At 43.6% G+C, this 22,541-nt stretch overlaps 1 protein-coding gene across 3 annotated transcripts in view; it reads right to left on the bottom strand.

Annotated features, from left to right (window-relative positions):
• Window positions 1-22,541, bottom strand: part of FN1 (fibronectin 1) — a 54,621-nt gene that overhangs the window by 10,629 nt on the left and 21,451 nt on the right. The window contains exons 16-33 of one of the 3 annotated variants that reach the window (XM_074593576.1): window positions 22,046-22,174; window positions 21,836-21,925; window positions 21,106-21,300; window positions 19,427-19,699; window positions 15,927-16,193; window positions 14,246-14,340; window positions 13,731-13,899; window positions 13,338-13,424; window positions 12,378-12,569; window positions 9,724-9,996; window positions 8,485-8,667; window positions 7,426-7,515; window positions 6,607-6,876; window positions 6,085-6,201; window positions 5,512-5,676; window positions 4,660-4,815; window positions 3,761-3,874; window positions 1,763-2,032 (exon numbers count right to left, since the gene is read on the bottom strand). In XM_074593576.1, the coding sequence (XP_074449677.1) occupies window positions 1,763-2,032; window positions 3,761-3,874; window positions 4,660-4,815; window positions 5,512-5,676; window positions 6,085-6,201; window positions 6,607-6,876; window positions 7,426-7,515; window positions 8,485-8,667; window positions 9,724-9,996; window positions 12,378-12,569; window positions 13,338-13,424; window positions 13,731-13,899; window positions 14,246-14,340; window positions 15,927-16,193; window positions 19,427-19,699; window positions 21,106-21,300; window positions 21,836-21,925; window positions 22,046-22,174 (3,135 nt within the window). The remainder of the gene's footprint in view (window positions 1-1,762; window positions 2,033-3,760; window positions 3,875-4,659; window positions 4,816-5,511; window positions 5,677-6,084; window positions 6,202-6,606; window positions 6,877-7,425; window positions 7,516-8,484; window positions 8,668-9,723; window positions 9,997-12,377; window positions 12,570-13,337; window positions 13,425-13,730; window positions 13,900-14,245; window positions 14,341-15,926; window positions 16,194-19,426; window positions 19,700-21,105; window positions 21,301-21,835; window positions 21,926-22,045; window positions 22,175-22,541) is intronic. The other 2 variants (XM_074593575.1, XM_074593574.1) reach the window with 2 other exon arrangements.

The following is a 22,541-nucleotide window of genomic DNA, read 5'->3' as shown; positions in this document are numbered from 1 at the left end:
TGGGCAGGAAAGTGGTGCGCCTTCTGCAAACACAGGCATAAAGCCCCGTGGAAGGGCACAAGGTATTCAGGAGGAGATTCTCAAATCTACAGTAACACCTTTCATGAGAAATAAGGAGATCTCAGTGCTCCCTGAAGTTAGGTGAGTAATGACACTTGCTGTGATATAAGGTGAAGTCTTTGGGAGGTGCTTAAATCTGCGGTAGGCCAGTCTGTTTTAATTCTTCTGCCTGTCTCTGCTTTTCATCATACAGCTAATAGTTTAGTCCTGCTTCACTTGCCTATCTCTGTTGATTTCTAAAATACGATGGATGGTTTACAAAAGGAGGAAGCAGGCTCAGGAATCGCAAAGATAAAATACTGCAAATGCAGAAGGGAAGCACTTTACAGCCACTTACACAAGTGTAAATTACTACACAGAGAGCAAGGCAATGGAAAAGCAGAGCTGTGGTGGCCATAAGGCTCATCACACGAGAGCCTGTTCATGAGCTAACACATCTGATATCTTTAAAAAAATAAACATCAGCTTAAAAAAAAGAAGCACCCATTGAAACATTTTCTTGCCTTACTATTGGTAATCCTTGGGCTGTAAACACGGGAAAAATACACCTTACCATAGTGCTCGCTATCGGCATATTGCTGTCAAGTTTTCTAGTTTTACAGAGTGGAAATACAAGATAATTCTCCATTGTTGCTCTGCTCGGAGCTCTATCTGAAGCCCGTGAGAGACTTCAAATATGCTTTTGAACAGCCCACAAAGGGTAAACCCACAGAGCATGGGTTTTAAAAGTTACTATATTTGCATTTGTGGCAGGTAGTCAGCCACCTGTTTCACGGGCTGACTTTTTTTTACAGCAGTTTGCTTCAGTTTAGCATAGCAACCTGTACTGTCTTCATTACACACCTGGAACTATAGTGCCAACTTTTCATTCACAAATAACGGTACAGCTTTATTACAAAGGTGCTACCTTTGTAATAAAGACACATCTGGTAATGCTGGAAGCTTTGCAATAGATTCCACATTGCTGGAAGTAATTTTTATCTCAAGCTATTAGCTTCCTTTTCCTTTTTCACAAAGGAAATTTAAATGTATTCTACTTGGAGTTGGATCAGACTGGCACATAAGGGTCTCTCCTGAATGGAGCGTGTCCTCTTCTTGTGGAGGTGATGTGAGCACAGGGTGTGGGCATGCACATGGGCTGTAGTCCTTAGGGCAGTGCCAGTGAAGGATCTGGAGGCTCTGTGAGACCTGAGGGTTAAGCAATCTCCTAGCCCTTTGTGCTGATCTTGTGCTCCATCCACCAGCGAGGACCCTGGGGGATGAAAACTGCCCTAATCTCCCAGTTATTGGTAACTGCCTCTGCTTGCAGGGGCCCCATATCCTAAAGACAAGACAAGAGCATTGTGAGAGGGTGATTCACCATGAATTAGGTTACATGACTAGGGACCGGACATTGCTGATCCACTTGGGGACTGAGAGGCAGCTATAAGGTAACATCCCTCCTTCCTTTAGAATCTGCTCCTTCCATCCTGCTGATCTTTCCTCCATTCCCTGCCTTCCCTAATGTGCATGTAGGCTGACTCCACTTGCAGCCAGCTCTCCAGCGCCAACGAAGCCATCTCTCAAGAGCAATCACATCCCCTTGGCTGCCCCTGGGGCTTTCCCGGCACAGAGCACTAGTTGCGCATGGAAGCACACTTTACCCAACAGGGCAGAAGCCACTGCTGCCACGGCCTGCTGGGTGGTGTAGTTAAAGGTGTACCTGTGGACTGGGTCCCAGTGAGGGGCAGGCTCTCCATGTCATCGTATATGGCAACGATATTGATAGTGTACTCAGAACCTGGCCTGAGGCCATGCAGCTCAGCAGTGTCTTCTTCGCCACCTGGGGCCGGCAATAGCTCATGGATTCCATCCTCAGGGCTTGAGTAGGTCACCCTGTACCTGGTGACTTGCCCCTGCGGGCTTTCCCAAGCAATTTTGATGGAATCAACATCCACCTCAGTGAATGTTAGTCCTTTAGGGCGGTCAATGTCTGTTAGGCAAATTAACGGTAAGAGGTTATGTGATAAAAAGCAGGTTGTGGGTGAGGAAAATAAAAAGCATTTCTATTACATGCAAAGCAGTTTTCGGTTTTGCGCGGGAGAGGGAGTATTTGATTCTCCTCTGTGCTGCACCTTGCACACACGCTTACTTACACACGTGCAGAGTAAGGCTGAGAGTTCGCAGGTGCCAGACAGCAGGAAGGCAATCATTGCCTTATTGAAACCAAAAGGACTTACATTACCACCTTCAAAGCAGCCAGGACACCAATCCTTACCTGTGTTTCAGTCCCCTTGGCACTGAAACCCCTTTTACACAACTCTAGCAGCATTAAGCTACCTTAAAGTGGTCAAGAGAAATAAAATGAATGGGAATTTAAAGTCCATTTCTACCATCAGAGCCAGTAACTGGTTCCTAGTGCTAAAAGCAGCCAGACAACCCACCTGACTCGGTAAGTTTGGATTCATGCTGCATTTGCTTTTCACTATTGGAAGCTGCTGTGCAAAGTGCCAGTCCAAGGAGAATCAGTCCCATTATTTTCTTTCATAAATTAAAATCCAATTAACACACACTTATCAAGAAAGCAAATTACTCGGTATATTACATTTTAAAATCAGTTAGAAACAAACTTTTCAGCTTTGTATTGAGTGCACAGGGAATGTCCACAGGTGCAACTGGGCAATTCACACACTTCCTAATTAGACCAATTCATTGGATTTTCCTAGTGAGGTTGGAGCTCAGTGCTAGAGAGCAAGGTAAGCGAGCCTCGCTCCACAGAATTCTGATGTGGCTACCACAGAGCTATACCCATTTGTTACACAAAATGGGAGGGATCTGGCATATCATTTTTATATTGGATCCAAGTTATCTTTTTCTATAAGATTTCAACTTTTTATTTGCCATGTTATATTAGTCCCGAATTTTGTACATTTTCTAGTTGGCAAAGGTGTTTTTTGTCCAGGAATTTGTTGGCTTGAAATTGATGTGGACTCTTTTTCCCGTCTCTGCAAAGTTTCAGAGAAGCTCCTGTTGTCTTTAGGACAACTCTGTTAAGTATCTGGGGCTGAGCTGTGCTTTTGAATACAAGCCTGAGCAAGCGAATAACGTGCATGCAAATCCCTACCCCAGAGGCGTCTCTGAAAAAGGCACTTTACATCAGAGAGAACCCTCCCAGTTACATGTTCTTTCTTGCCTCCTCTTTGTGTCCAGCAGTACTGCTGTTTTGTCCAGGCAAATATAGCAATTCAAAGGCTGAGCTCTCCTTTCTTTTGCAGTGCTTCATCTCAAGTTCTTGATAACTCATGTGGTTCCCTTTACTCCCTTTGCACGTGCAAGTGCTCCCAAACCAAGTCCGGTCCCTTAACAGTAATCACCTTTGCCACCTAGCTCCAGAAAGGAGATCTTTGCACATTTTTTCCACTGATTGGCTGACAGCAAACAAAACCCAAGAAGATTTTGCAGCTTTAGTGAAAGAAAATCAGAAGCACAGCATTTTGATGGAGTGGGGAATTGCATTTTGCCAGTGTTGGAGGGAGAGGGACTGCATTTTTGCCAGCGTCTGCAATTTAGGTGCATGGTACTTATCACAGGGCAGACCACCTTGCATTTTCCTGGAGACTAGGCACCTGCCACTGGCTTTCACTGGGGATGTGGTGCTGCACGGTAGATTCAGACATTAATAAATAACATTTGTTTTGTTACCGTGAAGTGAAATACGTACTGGTGACAGCTGTCTCAACCAAGGGGAGGCTCTCTCCGTTCTGATTCTGAGCGTAGACACTGACCATATACTCAACTGTGGGCTGCAGACCTTCGATAGTGACTTGTGTTTGATCTGGCAGGAAAGAACAACATTAACCCATCTGCAGATACACAAAGCTGCAGAGCACTGGCCTCTAATCAGCCTTGAATGAAGGGCCTCTATTAGCCATACGTCATTAAAATGAGAAAATTGACACATCACGTTTACCTTTTGCTTGCACTATGTCTCTCTGATAGTGCAGGACAAAGCGTCTGCTCGTGGTACCTGCTCAAAGGCCCCACAGCTAAAATGGCAGGTTAGCACAGTAGAAAAAATAAAGGAAGAGCAGACCAGCTTTCACCATTTTCTGGGATAGGATTGACCATTAACCCAACTGCACCACAAACATCCCTGAGTGCTAATCTCTGCAGATCCCACAAAACCCACTGTGTTCCCAAGAGTTAACTTGGCAGACTCTATGGTAACGAGGTCAAGCCTGTAGCAGATGTGACTGAGTCCATGCTGTGACCAAGGGTCACACTATGTGACCTTCAGAAGGACTTCAGAGGAAGTTTTGCTGGATGCTAGAAAATCCAATAGCATTTCTTTGAAATTCAGGTGCCTTTCAGAGACATTGAGGTTGCCAAGAACAAACCTTTGCAGCACAGTGGTGTCAAAGAAACACAAAGCTTTCAGGGAAAAAATTTGCCCTAGCTTCTCCTGGATGAGACCCAACTGAAGTCAGCAGGATGGCAAATAAAGGGATGAGCAGGAGAAAGTTTGGCTTTGAGCACATGCCTAGTGCCCGATAGTGTTGATTCTAGTGATCACATCTTGCGTTCCTTACAGATCTGGTGAAGGATGTCATGTCCTCTTACCTGCAGGGACATTTTTAGTTTTTGTAGGCCCATGTCCTTTCTTGGGCACAGCTGTCACTCGATACCCTGTGACCGGGGATGTTGAAGGGAGCCATCTGATGCTGATACTGTTGTCCTGGACATCGGTAACTTGCATCTGGGATGGTGTGTCTATTTCTGGGCAACAAAAACAACTTTTTCTGAGTATGTTGCTACAGGAAACCCTCCCTCCACGATTACCTCCTAGCTGAATTTTATTCTGCTCTCCCTTTTCCAGGCTGTGCCTCTTAGAACTGAAAACACATGTTGCTGTTTATTTGTCCCTCATGCTAGCCCAGAAAAAGCCTTAACCACGATGTGTGGGTGACTGACCTCATATCAACATTTGTTGAGGACTTTTGTTGTTTTAAAGGCTACTAAATGCCTTTATCTGCAGCTACAGTAGGATTAAGTTATATCCAGATCAGCAGTGAGACAACACTCCTGGAGCTAGAAAGTCAGGTCTCATCAGAATCACATAATATGACAGTGCACCAGAAGAGCCAGAGTTAAGGCAACAGTGTCCCCATGATATGAGAGTCCAACAACATTTCCACTCTGCAATAAGCAGTCAAATATTGCTTGTATCCCCATCTGGACTCCACAGGGTCTCCCTCCTCCAAAAATCCAAGTCCACGATCCCCTTCTGTGTCATGTCATTATCATGCTGGGCCACCACGCAATGCAGCTCCACTGAAAGTGACAGGCTTACAACATAGCCCATGACTTCTAAAAGAAACCAGGGATCAATGATGCAAATTTATGGGGATAAGCCAACACAAAGCGGTAGGGTTTTTTTTGTAGGTTTCTTTTTTTTGTTTTAACAGGTCTCACCTGTTTTGTAGGTGACAGTGACTGGCTTGCTACTGGCAGGGCTGTCTCCACGGCCAGTTACAGCATACACTGTGATGGTGTAGTCTACGCCAGGTTTGAGGCCAGTGATGGTAGCAGTGGACACGGTGCCAGGCACTGTAAACTCCTGCACAGGGCTGCTTCCACCTAAGGAAGGTAGAGCAGAAAAAGAAGTGTAATGGATCTCTAAATTATACATTTTAAATCATTACAAAAACCAGAACAATCCTATATGCATCAAGTTCAAGAGAGGACCCTGTTGATTTTAGAGGACCTTGCGTCAAAGCCCTTTTCAGACTAACCCAAGGAAAAGAATGAAATATGTACACAGAACCACCTCTAAAATGACTGGAGTGCTCCAGATGTACTTTCTTTTTGGTAGACAAAACACAACTTGCTCTTCTTTAAAAAAAAAATAAATACGCTGCAAGAATCCCAGAGATACAAGAGTTTGTATGCTGCGGTCAAACTTGCCTTTGCTATTTTCTGTGGCTTTCTAATGGCCTCAGGAATAGAGCTTCTGGTCTGTGACTGGCCATAGCAGCCTGCTCTCACCTGTTTCACCATAAGTGATCCGATAGTATCTGACTGTCACTGCAGGAGCATCCCAGGAAATCACAAGGCTGGTTGGGCTGGTGGGGGTGACTTCCAGGTCCCTGGGAACATCAGACACTAAAAAAACAGAGAACGGAGAGAGAGTTTAAGTACACTTAATGTACATCAGCTATGTATTCCACTTATCATACCGTGCTCCTCTGCTACTTATTTGCCTTAGTTCTAGCCCAGTGCACACACCTCTAACAAGAGATGTATCTGGTTAAAATTCATCAGGCATTGGGCTAGATTCAGTGAAAAAAGTTCTGCTGGCCCTAAAGACATCTGACTTGATCTGAAAGTAGCTCGAGTCCTCCCACCTTTTTTCTAAGTCAGGCCCTACCTCACTATCACAGGCACTTTCCTCATGAGCAGTTTCACCATCTGGCAGGGAATAAATATCTAATTTAACAACAACCACTTTGCTAGAGGACACCCAAAATTGTCAATGTAACTTTTAGCTAGCCTTCTCTCAATGCTTACCCGTTGTTTGTTGGCCGACCAAGGGCACGCTCTCCTCCCTGCCGTTGATGGCAATGATGCTGACCACGTACTCAGTCCCTGGAAGCAGGTTAGTAAGGGTGATGGAGTTCCGTGAGGGGGGCACGCGGTCCTCCTTGGGCCTGCCAGCACCATGCTCTGGGTGATGCCGGATTTTGTAGCCCGTAATGGTGGCACGAGGAGCAATCCAGTGGACGGTGAAAGAATTAGCAGTTATATCCGAGAAGTCAAGGCCAGTGGGAGAATCAAGACCTGGGTATTTCAAAGAGACAAGAGACTAAGATCAGCTGAACTACTGCTCATGTTCCATTGAGCTCAGTACCACTACACTGCCAGATCCTAAGCCAAATGCTATTCAGCCATGGAACTAAATGTGTTCAGGATCAAAGTGAGATAAACAAGCACTGCAACGCGACTGCAGGAAAAAAGTGTATGGCACACGCAGACAATACAGCATGAAACAACACACATGACCAGCAAACATTACACAGTTACAAAACAAAGACTCAGCGATAGATATGACGGACTCTGCCTAGGCTTGTTCTCAGGCAGACACTGTCGGTACATTCATTCCTGGGGTCTACAATGCTCTACTTAAAACCAACAGAAGTTCTGTCCCTCAGGCATAACGGTATGTGAGATTTCCTAGCCTTTCCCAAGATGTGCATCTGCATTGCTCTTTGATACCTAGCTGATGAGCCATCAACGAGGTGACAATACACAGGAAATAGCAACAAAGTCCCATTAATGAATACTTAATGAATAGCATTAATCACACATGTCTCAGGCTCTGTCAAGTACCTGTTTTTTGGATCCCAGACAAAGGTGCACTTTCGTGTTGCTCAGAAACACTGTAGACTCTCACCAGATATTCAGTACCAGGGAGCAGATCTGTGGAGTTTAAGTACAGGAATTTAGACATATTTCTTTACTAATATCTAGAAGTCACTCAACCTACGCAATTTTAACTGTGTTTACCCTCTTAAGCAAGGTAATCAGGTTTTGCTTGATGGAAGATCTGAGCCTCCAGGACAGCCAAAAATTTCAATCAGTTCTTTTTGTGGCATTATGGTTGCTTGCAATGTTTTAGCCTGAAGGAGCATGGCATCCTATATCATTGCTTCATTAGCTTGTGGAGACTGGCTAGAAGCAATTAGTTTTCTACAAGGTCCCTTCTAGTTATCTAGTAGTTTAGCGATGCACCAGGCCAAAGCTTTAGCTGATATAAACTGGAATAGGGACAAGCATTTCCAACACAGCTATTCTAACTCAGATGAGCTCCAGATCTGGTCTCTTATTCTGAAAATGGATATTGTCTCTCACTCAACCAACCCGATTCTAGGATGGAGAAAAAAAACCTTAAGATATAACACAGCTTTTGCACCAGGAAAAATTAACGTCAGCTTTTTGAAAATGCCTATGGTTTGTTGCCATGTCCTGTAACGTTCCGAACAGTATTTATTTTCTGGTCCTGAGCATACAAAGCCAAAGGACCAATGACCTTTTCCACATTCTGATCCTCTGCAGCACAAGTCCTTGACATTTTTGGCAAATCATGTGAGTAATATGTGTTTACTCTTAATACCTAACCAGGCTGCAAATCAATGCAATTGCCCCATAGTATGATGCATCACTGTCCTTGGATTGATGGGAAAAACTTTCCTGTGGTTTGGCTTTAACTTGGGTAAAGCAAATGAGCAAACTCCATTTAGTGTGAGTTTGTATGAGGCTCCTTTGGCATCAGCTTAAGTCACCTGAGAATCTGCCTGTAAGTTGCACTTAGAGTAAGCAATTTTTCTTTTGCCTCACTATATAGAGAGCCTCTTACATTTGTTTGACTTATGAAGGTAACCCACTTACTTGTTAAGATCACCATGTTGTCTGAGGGTGAAATTGTCAGCTCTGCAACGTCCTCCTCCTTCTTCACGGGAGAGTAGCGCACCAAGAAACTGCTCAGCACAATGGAAGTTGGTGGGGTCCAAGTCACTCTCATAGTATCAGGCCCCACATTAGTGAAGCGGAGATCAGTGGGAGGAGGCACAGCTACATAGCAAAGAATGAATACATCTTAGTTCTCCGATTCATAAAAGTTGATTGAGAGGTACGTTCAGGGAATCACCGTTGAAAGTATCTATCTCATGCATAACAGACTACTGTGTCAGACCCATGCAAACAGACTTCTAAACTACATTCGGTTCTACTGCAGTTAAGAGAAAAATACGCCTGTACTACTGTCAGGCTCCTTTAACCTCTTGGCAGTTCCCGATACTTTAAATATCTCCTGTGGGGCTAATTTGAAAACAAGGTAGCAAGTTTCAGAGTAACGTGCTGCTTGCAGCTGGATTTTGTATTAGAGATACGGAGCCAAGAGAGGTTTAAAGTTGCCATACAGCAGTTTACAGATGGAAGAGTAATCTCATCTAGAATTCATACATGCACACACAGAAGAGGAGAGGGTATATCACTAATTTCCTATGACTCTACTTCTAATCGTGTCGAAGGATTTACAGCCTCGGGATTTTCAAACACAATAGGATTTCATGCAAGAACCAGTTTTCAGCTCGCCTTCTGCTCATGCACTATAGAGACCCTTGACGGTGTGGCATGGCTGTCAATGGCACGTACTCCGGGACTGGTGGTTCATCCGCACCCTTTGGGGCATTGTGGAAAGAGTGGGGCCACCACTGAAACAGACTGCTGGAAGCTCAAACACTTATCAAGCCCGGAGGCTGTCTGCTGAGCTGCTCTGCCCTTTGGCACTCTTACTTTGGGGAATCACAGTTTAAAAGTCTGGTGAATAGACAGCTCGTGTTTCGGGCTTTTGATTCCAGCTGGGTCCCAGAAATCCGACAGCAGAAGGTAAACGAGCCTGGCAAGTCTGCAGCCATATATGCAGTATTAAAATGCCTCAAATTAGAAAACTGAGCAGCACATATCCACACCCACTGGCAATTTAGAAAAAGGAGCGAGTTGGGTCTGTCTGGCTTCCCCCCAGTGAGCGGCTCAATTTCTCTTTGGACAAAGCCCCATCATCCCGACAGCCAGTGACAGCATGAAACACCGTCCACGTCACAAAACACAGAAGTTTTCAAAATTCACCCGTTTGCTGTGTCAGAGTGGTAGGGGCGCTCTCTCCGCCATTAATGAGTGTGATTACACTGATGTCGTAATCAATGCCCGGCTCCAAGCCTGTGACTGTGTAGTATCCTACTGAGGAGTCCACAAAATCTTCAAAAATAGGGACACTTTCTCCTGCCGCAACTACTGTGATGCGGTAACCAATAATGGTGGAGGCATTTAACGGGGTCCACCTCAGGCCGATGCTCGAGTCAGTTATGTCAACAAAGCTTAGGTCAGTGAGTTGGGGCACCTCTAATGAGTTAAAGAGCAAAAGGGAAAGGCAAAGACATACAGAGGCAAAAGAAAGACAAGGGAGAAAAAAGCAGTGTTCATCACTATTAACATTGACAGAACTTTAGAAGCAATTGCGGTGATATGCAGAATTTCTCTCAGGGTCTGGGGGAAAAGGAGGGGTTTTGGTGGTTTGTTTGTTGTTTTTTTTTTTGTTGTGGGGTTTGTGGTTTGGTTTTGGTTTTTCTTTTTTTGCCTTTTTATGTTGTACCATTCAACGCAGTCTCCAGCTGCCTTCCTGGACAAACAGAAGCTGAAACCCCAGTCTCCTGAGACAATGCACTTCCACTTTAGACATACAATTTTCAAAAAGACCTATAAAAGGTCTTGCAACAAATTTCCTTTGAGCAATGATAAGCCCTAAAGACCCATCATTTTCTGATGAAAACAGAAACAAAAAAACCCCATACCTGATTTTTTTTTTTTTTTTAGGTAGAAAACAAGAGCTCAAAGTCTATTAACATATAAATAAAACAACTCCTCTGAAATAATAATTGATTGACCCTCTAGAATTTTTGTCTTATTCAAATGGTAAATCTAACTTTTATCATTGGGATCATAAAAATATCAACCCGTTTGAAAGGGCTAAATTGGCCTACACCCTCAGCTGGTGAGAACCATCACAAAGCTTCAGGGTGATCATTCACCATCCAAACTATTTACATTGGACTTGGGAAAAAAAAAAAGTCTCAAATCCCTGTAATGGCTTGAGGATCTGGCCCAGAATTCTTCAAGTTCTACTTACCACTAACTGCTGCAATATATGTGCTAAAAACAGATGATACGGAACGGTGAGCAATAAAACACTTTCTTGGGAAGATGGCAACTGGTTAAAAATGACCTTTAGATGATAAAAATTCTGTAAGAGTGACAACATCCCCATATTCAGAGGTTATGCTCAGCACATTATGTGGCTAAGAGGCTGACTTGATTTGTTGGCTAAATCATTCAAAATCTCCAAATTGAGCAACTGAATAAGGATCCTCTTTAATGACCTTCTCCATATTGCCTAAGTTTCTGTATGGCAAAAAAGCACAGCTGTGACTGTTCTCCCTATCAATATTATTCCTTTTAGCAAAGCTGTTGTTTTCGTTCATGGTACGGCCAACAGAACTGGTGGGGAATGTTAAATGCATCTTTAATCAACAATGGCCAAACTCTCAGCTGCTCAAGTCAATAGACTGGTATTGATTTAAGCCACAAGGTTTGGCTGTGTAACTTTAGCAGGGTGATCCTGAAATCAGTGGGAGCTAATGGATGCTCTTCCTCACTCAGGATCAGACACCAGCAGGTGAGTCAAAGATGCAGGACTCAGCAGCCATTCTGTTGGATTACAAGTTAGCTTGAAAAGGAATTATGGGACCGTAATATTGCAAAAGACTGGCTTTAGTAATCGTGGTTATGTTCTATTTTAATGTCCTTCTAGGAAAAGGCTTATTTTACAGAACAGATGCAAAAAAATGCCAGCTTTCTGTAAAATCATTGTTTATCCACGTGGAATGCATGTACCATATCACCTTTAAAGAGTGCTAAAAGCCAGAGACATACATTCTTAGCTTTCCCCCACCAGAAGATGGTAAAGGGCTAAAGCTGTTACTGCTTTAATTATGCAGTATCACAGTATTAGTTCACCCCCAGGGAGCATACAGCACTTCAGTGAAGCACGGAAATTTTAAAGCAGTGTTATAAGAGCAAGCAAACACAGTAGCTGGCATCATTTCAGGGCTGAGCAGAAACAAAAACAAACAAACAAAGCCCTGACAAAGGAAAATGAAATGAAACCATTTGGGGAGATGCATTTTAATTTTGCTACTGTGGCTACAAAGGTAGTTTCTGCAGTCATTGCAGCATGTAATGTGCGGTGGCACATACTACTTTGTGTCCCAGAAGTGCTACAGTGATGGACCTTTCAATCTTGGCTTTCTCCTCCATTGTGCTGAAGTGATCTTCTGCCACTTTTGCTGCCAAAATTTCTCCTGTGCTCGCTTCCCACTCATACCTCTCTTCACCTACTTCCTATTCTCACCAGCTGTGCTCCAGATGCTGGGGCACTGCAAGGCCAAGTTAAATCTCTGCTGCTCTCCAGCTCCGTGTACTGATACAACTGATCCATGCCCTTACCGTCACCCTGTTGACAGACAATGTAGGCTGCCCATGCAGAGAAGTACACAGGTATAAAAACTGCTCTGTCACATGCTGGCACATGACTATTCTGCTTCTTGAGACTAAATACAAAGTCTCAGCCCCCTGCCATCGGGTTCACAGATGTTTTGCAATGCAGAGCTCTCAGACACAGCAATTTGACTTCGAGTAGCTAAAACTGCTGCTAAGCCTTTCATTACCTTGTGTGATGGTTTCAGAGATGGGGATGCTCTCCTGGTCGTCCTTGACTGAGTAAACGCTGACGTTGTACTCCACACCAGGGTTTAGGTTTTCAAAGGTGCAGGTGGTCTGATCTGCACCTACTACTTCCTCCAAGGTAGAGCCCTGCTGCCCACTGGTAGGAGCAGTGGTCACTCGGTACCCACTGATGCCTGAAATACAGATATACCAGTATGCAGTAATCTCATGCTGTATTTATTTACATCAGGTCTCAGTATAAACAACCGAAGCAAACACATTTTACAAGTGATTTTGCTGCCCTGAACCCAGTAGGCAAGAGGTTGCTTTGTCAAGCACCCCGAAACGAGTTTCCCAGGAGGTAACCATGCCACTCGCACAGCATGATTTCAGTTCCCTTTGAGACCTTACCAAACTAAAAAATCTCATGACATACCAAGAAAAGATACATCTACTGACTGAGAAGTGGGGTTTGCAAAAGCTTTCAATCCTTGTTTTAAGGAAGTCAATTTTACAGCTCCCATCAGCTATTGTGGGAGAAGAGTTCATCTTTAACACTTTCAGAAATCCCATGCTTACTCTCAGTGACGTGAACTCATTCTTCAACTGCCAGAAATCTTTTTCGTCCATTTTGCTTTCCCTCTCTTGGACTTTTTTTAAACCACTGGCAATATTTGAAGACATCCTTCAAATCCCTAAACCAGCTGAAATATTTAAACACATTCATACTCCAAAATAGCATTTTACATGGAATGTAAATCATGAAGAGTCCTATGGCTACCTACACTTAACTATGAATTATATCCTTGAATATATCTAGAAATATGTACATTTTTCCTTAAATTACTCAACAGCAAGCTCCCCATCAAAGTCTCCTTAATGAACTGCAAGGCACTGCAGAACAAATGTTAGCATTCTGGTACAACAGGACATTCGAGCACAATGTGAGTTCACGTAGTTACCTGGAGTTGTGCTTCTATCCCAAGAGACTACCAGGATCCCAGTATCAGGATTGGGCTCCAGGCGCAGGTTGGTTGGTGGAGACAATGCTGCAAGCGTTGAGACAAATGGGTCATCTATAGCACTGAGAATCATGCTAGGTCCCTCAGCAACCCTCCTCCCCAGATTACATCATTACCCTTCAGAACCGGCTAAAAAATACTCTTCTGAAGTTGTCACCCTGCACTGCATAAGCTAGTGCCACTGTTGCCTATGCATCAAAAAGAAAAACACCTTCCAGACCACAACAGGAGGAAAAGACTAGAACTGACTCCCAGAAGACAGCCATTCATCTGGAGAGCACAGGGGAAGCAAGTGGAAGAAGGAATAATTGTGGAAGAGGAAATGTGTCGTACGTGTAGTCACTCTCCTGACGATGGGAGTCTCTCTCTCCTGGCCGTCCGTCAGGACTGTGAGGCTGTAGGTGTACTCCACTCCAGGGGTCAGGCCAGATATCACGATGCTGCCAGAATCAGAGATGACCTCCCGGGGAGCCTCTCCACCTTGGCTTGGGCGCACACCCAGCTGCAGAGAAGCAGCAAAGTTTGCTTTTCAGTCTCAGATACTCCTATCCCAGCACACTACCCGCATCCTCACTAATCATCCAACATGAGTACCATGGGCCCTTATGCTGAACGCCAACTGTTAATCCTGTAACTTGTGTTTTAGATGTCTCACCGATGAACTTGACCTGAAGCCCAGAGGACATGCTTGCACTGACCTCTGCGCCCCTTGTAAGCAACATGTCTTTTGCAACTCCTTCCTTCATGCTTCTATTTTCACTGCAGTCCATAGTAAACAGCTTTAATCTGTCCTCCCTATCACAATGAAGCGAGAGGAAAAAGAAACATGGGATTTCAGTTTCTCCTACCTTGAAACCAATCCTTGGGGCAGGTGTCCAGGTAATGACAATGGAAGTCTCGGTCACTTCTGTGTTAAAAGGAGGAACAGAGCCAACAGGCTGATCTGTGAAGTGAATTGACAGAGTTGAAGTCTAGCTGCTGTGAAAGCACCAAACAGTTAGAAAACCTGACCTACAGCACTCCAAATAGCAAGAGGTATGTAATAAGTAAGTGCTGAACTATGTTACTTCTGAAAATTCAGTGACTTGGGAGGGATCTGAGAGATGACTTCTGCCTGCTGCTGGGCGTGATAGACACAGTATGTAAGTGGTCAGTGGTTTTATTGTTCCTGAAAAAAAAAGAAAATATTGAAGAGGGCCTCCTAAGTCTTCCACATAGCCAACCCCCAAAATTTGGGGAATATTGGTTTTGGCATTATATCTAAAGTGTTTGGCGTGATATCTAAAGTGTTCCTCAAAAACCAGCTTTTTTTCCTTCACCCACTGCAAGCCATTCAATCAGCAGAACACTACACCCTTGTCTGTCATCCAGCTGTCCCAGCTAGGACCATCTCATCCCTCACCAACCTCTTCAACTCTTTTGAAGTCAGTAGAGTGAAAGGAAACTCAAAGTCAATCTGAGGAATCTGTGGTCTCATTGGTATCTGTCAGGAGCACCACACAGAAACCAAAGCCTTTGTGTACTCCAGAATCAGTCTAAATAACTCCACTGGGTTTAATCTGAATTGACCTCATTATTAATGAGGAGAGTTGGTTTTTTAAGCTATAGTCTTAAACTGGACTGCTATCATTCAGATAAGCCAGAATTTCAAGTCAGAATTCATCTAAAGATATCCAATCATATCCTAATTGAGAAATATTTATAGATAAGGCTGTCTGTCAGCAAAAAGTACCTTGCCAATGTCAACAGTGTTACGCTGATTAAAAGTCTGAACCCTTATTTTAAGTTCACATTGTTCTAAAAGAAACCACATTCTCCTTTGAAAAGAGGATGTGGTTCTGGGCTTGGATGGCTTTGAATTTTGTTAGTTCATATGACTGCTTCATCATTATTTAAACAGTGAATCTATTTGTTCTTTCTAGAAATATGTGTGGGTTCTTACAGAACTCCCTTTCCTCCCAAAATTTGCTTAATATTTCTTCCAAGCCAGCAGCACAAGTACAGACGACTGAAATGTAAATAGAAAATAAAAAATTAAAGAAGGATAGAATGCAAAGTTTGTGTCAGTTTCTGTAACTGCAGTTGAGCTGCCTTAGATAGTATGGTTGGGCTTGAGAAATGACTGCCTTCAGCTTTAAACAAACGACAGACTAATTATTCATTGCCCATTTTAAGGGAGCTCTTTGCTTTCCTTGATTTGTCATGCTAAAGCCAAACAACTGGAAATATCAAACTTCTTTTTCATTCAGTTAAACAAAACCTGAGGTACCAGTAGTAAGTTTTCCCTTTTGTTTTTAATCACCAAAAAGCTGAAATACATTTTACTAAAAGCTTTTTGATGCAAATAACTCTCTTTTTCCTGCCAAACAGTTCAGAAAGAAGAACAAGGAATATTTCCCAAGCAGTTCTGCTGGAATGCTACTTCAAAAGGCTTCTTCTGTAAACCAATTCACAATAGCCACTTTCAGCACAAGTTCTGAAGAAAGGCCAGGGCGTTAGGGAAGAGGAATGTGTGCCTATTATACTTACAAGTTGTGAAGACTCCAGTCTCTCTGGCGCTTTGCAAGTCATCTTTAACTGCCACAAGGTACACAGTGTACTCGGTGCCAGGCTGCAAGTTCCTGAGGAGGTACTTGGAGGCAGAAGGTCCCACATTGTAGGTCCTCGGTTGACCTCCTCTTGTGGGACCTGCAGTCAGCCGGTATCCTGTGATCACAGCACGGGGCCGTGTCCACAACACTAGCACTGAATGCTCCGTGGTATTGAGAAATCTGAGGTTGGTGGGGGCATCGAGTTCTGGGAAGAAAAAGCATAACATGCATCAATTTTCCAGCTGAATCTCTACTTCACCTCTACCTCCAAAGCACGTCCGTTACCGTGCAAAAAACATGGGTGTACAATGAAGTTGTTGAGCCTGTATTTCTCACTTAGGGCAAAACTACAACAGTGGGGAAAAGAGAAGGCGGGAACCATAAGAGAGCTGGAAATAGAAGTGCAATAACTGTTACCTGTGCCTCAGTGACATCCGGTAATATGCTGGGCCAGGCAGACCCACGTGGTCTGGGCTGCGTGGATTTGGGTCGTTGCCATACATGCCCATCCCATGGGGGAGACAGGCTAACAGCTGAGGCGGGACAGATGAACCCAACTGCACTCAGGAATTTCAGTAGTTTCTCATGAATGCTGAGCATTTTTTAGAAATCAACTCAGTTTAGACTTGTCAGCATAAGCACGGAAACCTAACTTCAGCCCTTTTTCATTAAAAAGATTTATTCTTTTAAATCTTTGCCTAGTCCTACTCCCTGCCCTCTCAAAATCCCTTCCCAAAACAAAACACCCCTAACTTTGTCATTTTAATGTAAAAATAAGTAACAGTCTGTGACTTTCTGCAAAAAAACAGTTCCTAGGTCTACTTAAAAATAACCACACCATGGAACTGACGATACAACAATTCTAAGCATGCTCATCTCTCCCATGGGATTCATGCAACAGCTCTTATCAGGCCTCCTCCCCTTTTTATCACTACTCCTGGGAAGCTGCTGAAACTGGTAACCCAAAAACCTACATAAACAAGAGGCTGAAGCAACACAGCTTCTACAGCACTACACTGGAGTCCAGTGAATGACGGAGATGTTACTACCTTTGGCTGAGACTTTACTACCTTTGGCTGAGACAAGATGAGGCTCAGAGGGGGGAAAGACACTTGAGCAATTTGCACCACAGCAGGCGAGGCAGCACTGGCTGCAGCGAAGAGTTTATAGCGTCTATATGGCAAGTTGCCCCACCTTTTCTAGGTCCCAATCATATACTGAAATTAAAAGCCGTGAGGAGAGGTTCCATCAATGCTTTTCTTTGATGGCAAATGCTTTTTTCTCCCCCCAAGGAAATAACATTTTTGTGATAAAAATTGTTTTCATCACTTTCCCAGTGATTCAAGCGGGAAGCAGGTTTTGTCCTTTCTGTTTTCTCCCCAGTTGCTTTCTCCCTTTTTGAGGAGGAAGGGAAAAGGAAGGTTTCTTCTTCCACCACTTGCAAGGTAGGGGAGATAATTCTAGAAGACAAAGAATGAGCGTGACCCTCTTTAGGCCCATCTCCAACTTTATCTCTTCTTGGTACTTAGATCTGTGCTAGGTCTCATCTACAAGGATTGTATCTTCTTCTGATTTGTAGCCTACAGTCAGTTCCTTTTTGCACAATTTAATTTGTCAGCTCTATTAGGCTTTTATCACTTCCTCTCCCCATACTAAAGGAAAAGGGGAAGATTAAAAAGCCACACACACACAGAGTTTATTTGTAGGCTGCTTTTTAACGGAAGGCCAAAAAGAGAATCACATTTACACCGTGGGAAGAGACTTTTGCTGCAGGGTTTTCCTTGGGAACTCTGAATGATTTCTGTTTCCCAGGACTTTCGATTACAGGATGCAATTTATGTGAATACTTTCTGAAATGTGGTTTAGGCAAAGCAGTTAAGCGGATGATCATAGCCTATGGAAAATCATTCCAATAGTTTGTAACTAGCCCTGTGCCATCTGAATCAAACGTCTATGCTCCAATGTACACCTCTGTGTGTGGACTTTCAGAGTGGTTCCACACCTAGCCAAGGCTCCTGAAAAAAACCACAAAAACTTACAGATCTAACTGGGAACGGAGCTCTTCTTGTTTTAAACGCTTCCACGATAGTTCAGACTCCTAAGTCACATCCTTGCTTTTAAAAACCTCACTTGAAAGAGGAAGGAGAGTGTTCACACCATCTATGTTACCCTCAAATCAGGTAAGGACAAACATAATGAGCCCATCCTCCCTGCATAGTCAAGGGAGTTGGTAAGAGGGAGAGGCACTATTCATGGCTCCTAACTTTATGGATGTAAGTAAATAGTATTTCTCAAATAGCATGGCTATATTCACAGATTATCCCATTTCCTTTCCTTCCCTCTCATCTTTATATGAGTTGGGCTGGATTCTCAAAAGGTGCTCTCATTTACTGAAAAGTATCAGAACAGCAGCAGATGAGCATAGCTGAATTTTGTTCCTTTGAATAATGTGACCCAGTCAAAGAACACCACAAACACCAAGTCACCCTTCTATTGCCCAACAAGAGGATCTGTTCAAATGAACCACATCCCAGGTTCCGTCCAATGTGCTTCTCTTGGATCAAAAGTGGAGATAACCACTCAAACCCTGGCTAAACTCCTCTTCCATCTGAAAGCCTACACCTTGGCCCAGCCACTGCTCCTCTCTTCTCTGCACTTCTGTAAAGCAAAAAGCAATGCCTGACAGACTGTGGTACTTTGCTTGTCATCTTGCCTCACACTGATGTGTTGCACTGCCACTAGACCATTAGCAATCGGGTTCTGAGAGATCCTGCACAACCCTTCCTGAAAAATATATGCTCCCCCCGGCTCTTGTCAACAGTCCATTGAGGTCACTGCAAACCAGTTTCCCAGGTTTCACTGGGATGACAATGAAATTTCTGGGGTGGTGAGACAGCTTGTGGAAAGCCAGGCCTGACCTGGCAAAGCTGAAATTCAGTCCTTTTAATCACAAGGCCTGTCCTTACATGTTCACGCAGAATTCCTGCTGCTTACAGTGGAGCCAAATAGGTATGTAGCTGTCAGAAAGGAGATAGGGGTTTTCAGAGCAATCTCAGCACGGATCCTAAGTCATGCTGAAATCTGCCCTAAGGTATCACAGGCTTAAAAAAAAAAAAATCACAGGCTGCAATCTGTGCTATAAAAGAACTGCAGGGTCCATCAATTCTCAGTCAGTAATAAAAAAGTTGAATTCCAGCCATACGAAATTGTTTTAAAGTGCCATGAGAGTTAAACTCCCATTGGAAAGCCCTGGAGGAGGATAAATCTGCTGAAGAGATCATTGTTTGAGTGAATGAATTCCCAGCCCTGTCATCCTTGTTATGGGATACCTCCTGGGCTCTAACTGTTGCACTTTAAGTGCTCTGTTTATATTTCTGTGAGCGACAGAGAAATATGCGTTTCAAAAGGTTGAAAAAAGCATGAAGGAAAGACACTTACTGGTGGTTTGCTCTCCAGTCAAAGGTTTGCTCTCCCTGCCCTGGCTCACGGCAAAGATCTTAAAGAGATAGGTTGTTCCTGGGAGCAGGTCAACAACTTCAGCAAAAGAGCTCCTGGTGATAGGCAGTCTCTGGCCGTGTTGGCCAGGGCGATTGACAGGGATCACTTCCACTCGATAGCCAGACACTTGACTCTGCGGTGGAGTCCACATGATGGTGATCTTGATATCAGAAACCTCCACAAACTGTAGTTCTCTGGGAGAAGGAACTTCATCTGAAAGCAGCACAACAGAAGAGTGTTAGAGGGAATACTTAGCAATCATCAGAAGCTACAGGTTTGCATGGAAGAGAAAACTGAATTTTGATTGAACAGTGGATAGCCCAAGAATATTTACCAAATTAAAAACATCACGGTAACCTTACCTTATACACATATTCCCAGACAATATTCAAGCAGACTACAATTCAAAATTTAACTACATAGTTTTAAGTATTTTATGTCTTCAGACATAAAAGTTATCTTCCTGTCGCAGAAATACAACTTAAAGCCCAGATGTAATATGCTACAGAACTTCAAGTATATGCAGAACCAAAAGTTTGGGTGAAAAAAAAAAAAAAAAGTATTCCATGGGCTGGAAACAGGAGCCTCCTTTTAAAATTAAAAGGGAGGGTTTTCAAAACCCATGGCATGTTCTGAATATGTATAATTAACTTAAAATCCATCTTTTATAATTAAACAACTATAGGGGCTGATCTGGCCTTATTGTAGTCAAAGACAAAATCCAGTTCCCTCTGTGTTGGTCCACAGTACTGCACCCTTGAATTCCTACATTCAAATTAAGTTTCTTCAGATTAGGACTGATACTGCCCTAAGGTTAACCAATGCACATTTTTAGAAGATAGAGATGCCAAACCATAAAATCATTGAGCTGAGTTCTTTCCTGGTAAATTCCCATTTGCAAACATGTGTTTGCAACTTGCAGGACCATGAAATTCCGCTCCTACCACATGAGATCCCAATTCCTTCACTATTCTTTCTTTTGGTTTGGCTATTCAGCCCAATTGGATACTTAAACTACCCTGAAATCAGTAGTTTTTTAAATCATGGGTGCCTCAATTTTACATGGTATGGTGTTATTTTGGCATATCAGTCAATGCTGAGCAATCTCCCATCCCCACCAACTGCAGTGGAAAATAATGGTTAGGGCTGGATGGGAGAGGGAGAAGTCAGGTGAACGATGTGGATTTGTGGTGTCAGAGTACGTAACCGTACACATCTGCAGGCCAAGTACTGAGGCAAAATGATTTACCAGGCTCTTAAAAACATCTCTTAGCAGAATCCCCTTAAGACAACTTAGGAACCTCTGATCTCTCTTTTCCATAGACACAATGCAAGACCAACCATTTGACCTGCCTGCAGTCTGATCCATAGGAACTACAACGCTATTAATGCCGACTGGTGGCTTGACTGTGTCAATTCATTATTGGATATGACTTTACTATGGAACTTCAATACCCATGACATTTACAATTGAAAAAACCACGACGACAATGACAAAAACCAGAACTGAGTCCATTTAAGGATTCATTCAGCTAGAGCAATGTAAGCCTGCATTGTCATTTGGCTCTAGGTACCGACAGAAAACTCAGTGACTGGTACCAGAACATGACGATCATTACCTGCACGTGGGACGCCTGTGGTTTCCTGTTGGATGAAGACAGGGGTACTCTCCTGATTTTCTTCCACTGCGTAGATGCTGATGTTGTACTGAACACCCGGCATCAAGTCACTGAGTGTTACAGAGGTAGCTGTGTCAGGCAGGTTGAGCTCTGTGCTGCTGCCTTCCACAGACGGTGCGTAGATAATTCTGTAGCCTAAAGCAAGGGAGAGATACATATAGTCATTAGCCACAATGAGTAAGCCAGCTCAAGGAATGTTAGGAATGAGAACTAAACTGATCTCCCCACTGAGGTTTCATAAAAATAGTCCTGAACTTCAGTGGGACCTGTGGCTTGCCTGTGCTCACATCCCATCTACAGATCACACACTCATAATGCCTTATAAAGCATAATCTGACCCGGATTAGAATACTTCTGAGTTTTGACATGTGGATTTAGGGTCTATACAGTTCCCATGCTTGTTATGGGATGGTCTGGATGACAGAAGGAGAAGGTCACGGGGCTTGTTTTTATTTAACAGAAATCCAAAAGGAATTGTTTTGCATCCAGCCTCCTGAATTGCTTGGTTCAGACAGTGAAACCAAGCAAATGCTAAACTGCCCACGTGCTTTCCAGCTGGTCACTCAGACTGGTCAGAACTATGCACTAGCTCTCTGTCCCAGAGGTTTTTTTTACGTATATTGCAGATTCTACCAACAGCGCGAAATAGGTGCACTCCAGTTAGACAAACCTGTGATTGGAGCCTGTGGTCTGCTCCAGCTAATAACAATTGATGTGTCATCTACACTTTCCACGGTGTGCTCCGGAGGTGCATCAGGAGCTGTTTAAGGGGAAAAAAAGAGAGGAAGACAGCAAGTGTGAGGATAAGAGGTAACAAAATTTTATTGAGAAAACAATAAAAACAGCTTTCGAAGTGCAGCAACACCCACCCAACACATACCTGTAGTCTGTGAAGTAGACAGGATCAGATTCTGCTCTCCTTCTTCAGAGATCTGATAGACATTAACAATATACTTGCGACCAGGAAGCAAGTCAGGGATGTTGACAGAAGTGGCTGTGCTTGGAAGATCTAAGGAAGGCAGGAAAGAAAAAATTGCCTTAGCAATTCTACCTTCTTGCTTTCTCTCCAAATGAAATAATTGAGACCTCTGTTCTAATCTGGGCTGAATCGTAGCCTTCCTGCAATAAAACAGCAAGTGTTCTGCACTGTGTCTTCAGTCCACATCAGAGAAGTTGTGTGGAGTGTTGGGACAGGTCTCCACACTCAGCAAGCAGACAACACCTAGGACAGCAAGGCTTGATGTGTATATGGCAGGGCAATTTGAGCAGCAGGCCCCCGCACACCGTTGGCATTTAGCCATCGCAGCTAACCGAGTACTCATTTCATACCCTGCTGTATTTTCAATACAGAAATATATGGACAAGTTTTCCCATGA

This window comes from Larus michahellis, chromosome 7 (genome assembly GCF_964199755.1).
Source record: "Larus michahellis chromosome 7, bLarMic1.1, whole genome shotgun sequence".
NCBI classification, from domain to species: Eukaryota; Metazoa; Chordata; class Aves; order Charadriiformes; family Laridae; genus Larus; species Larus michahellis.
The sequence above is the reverse complement of the archived record's forward strand: the minus strand, read 5'-3'. Positions and strand labels throughout refer to the sequence as shown.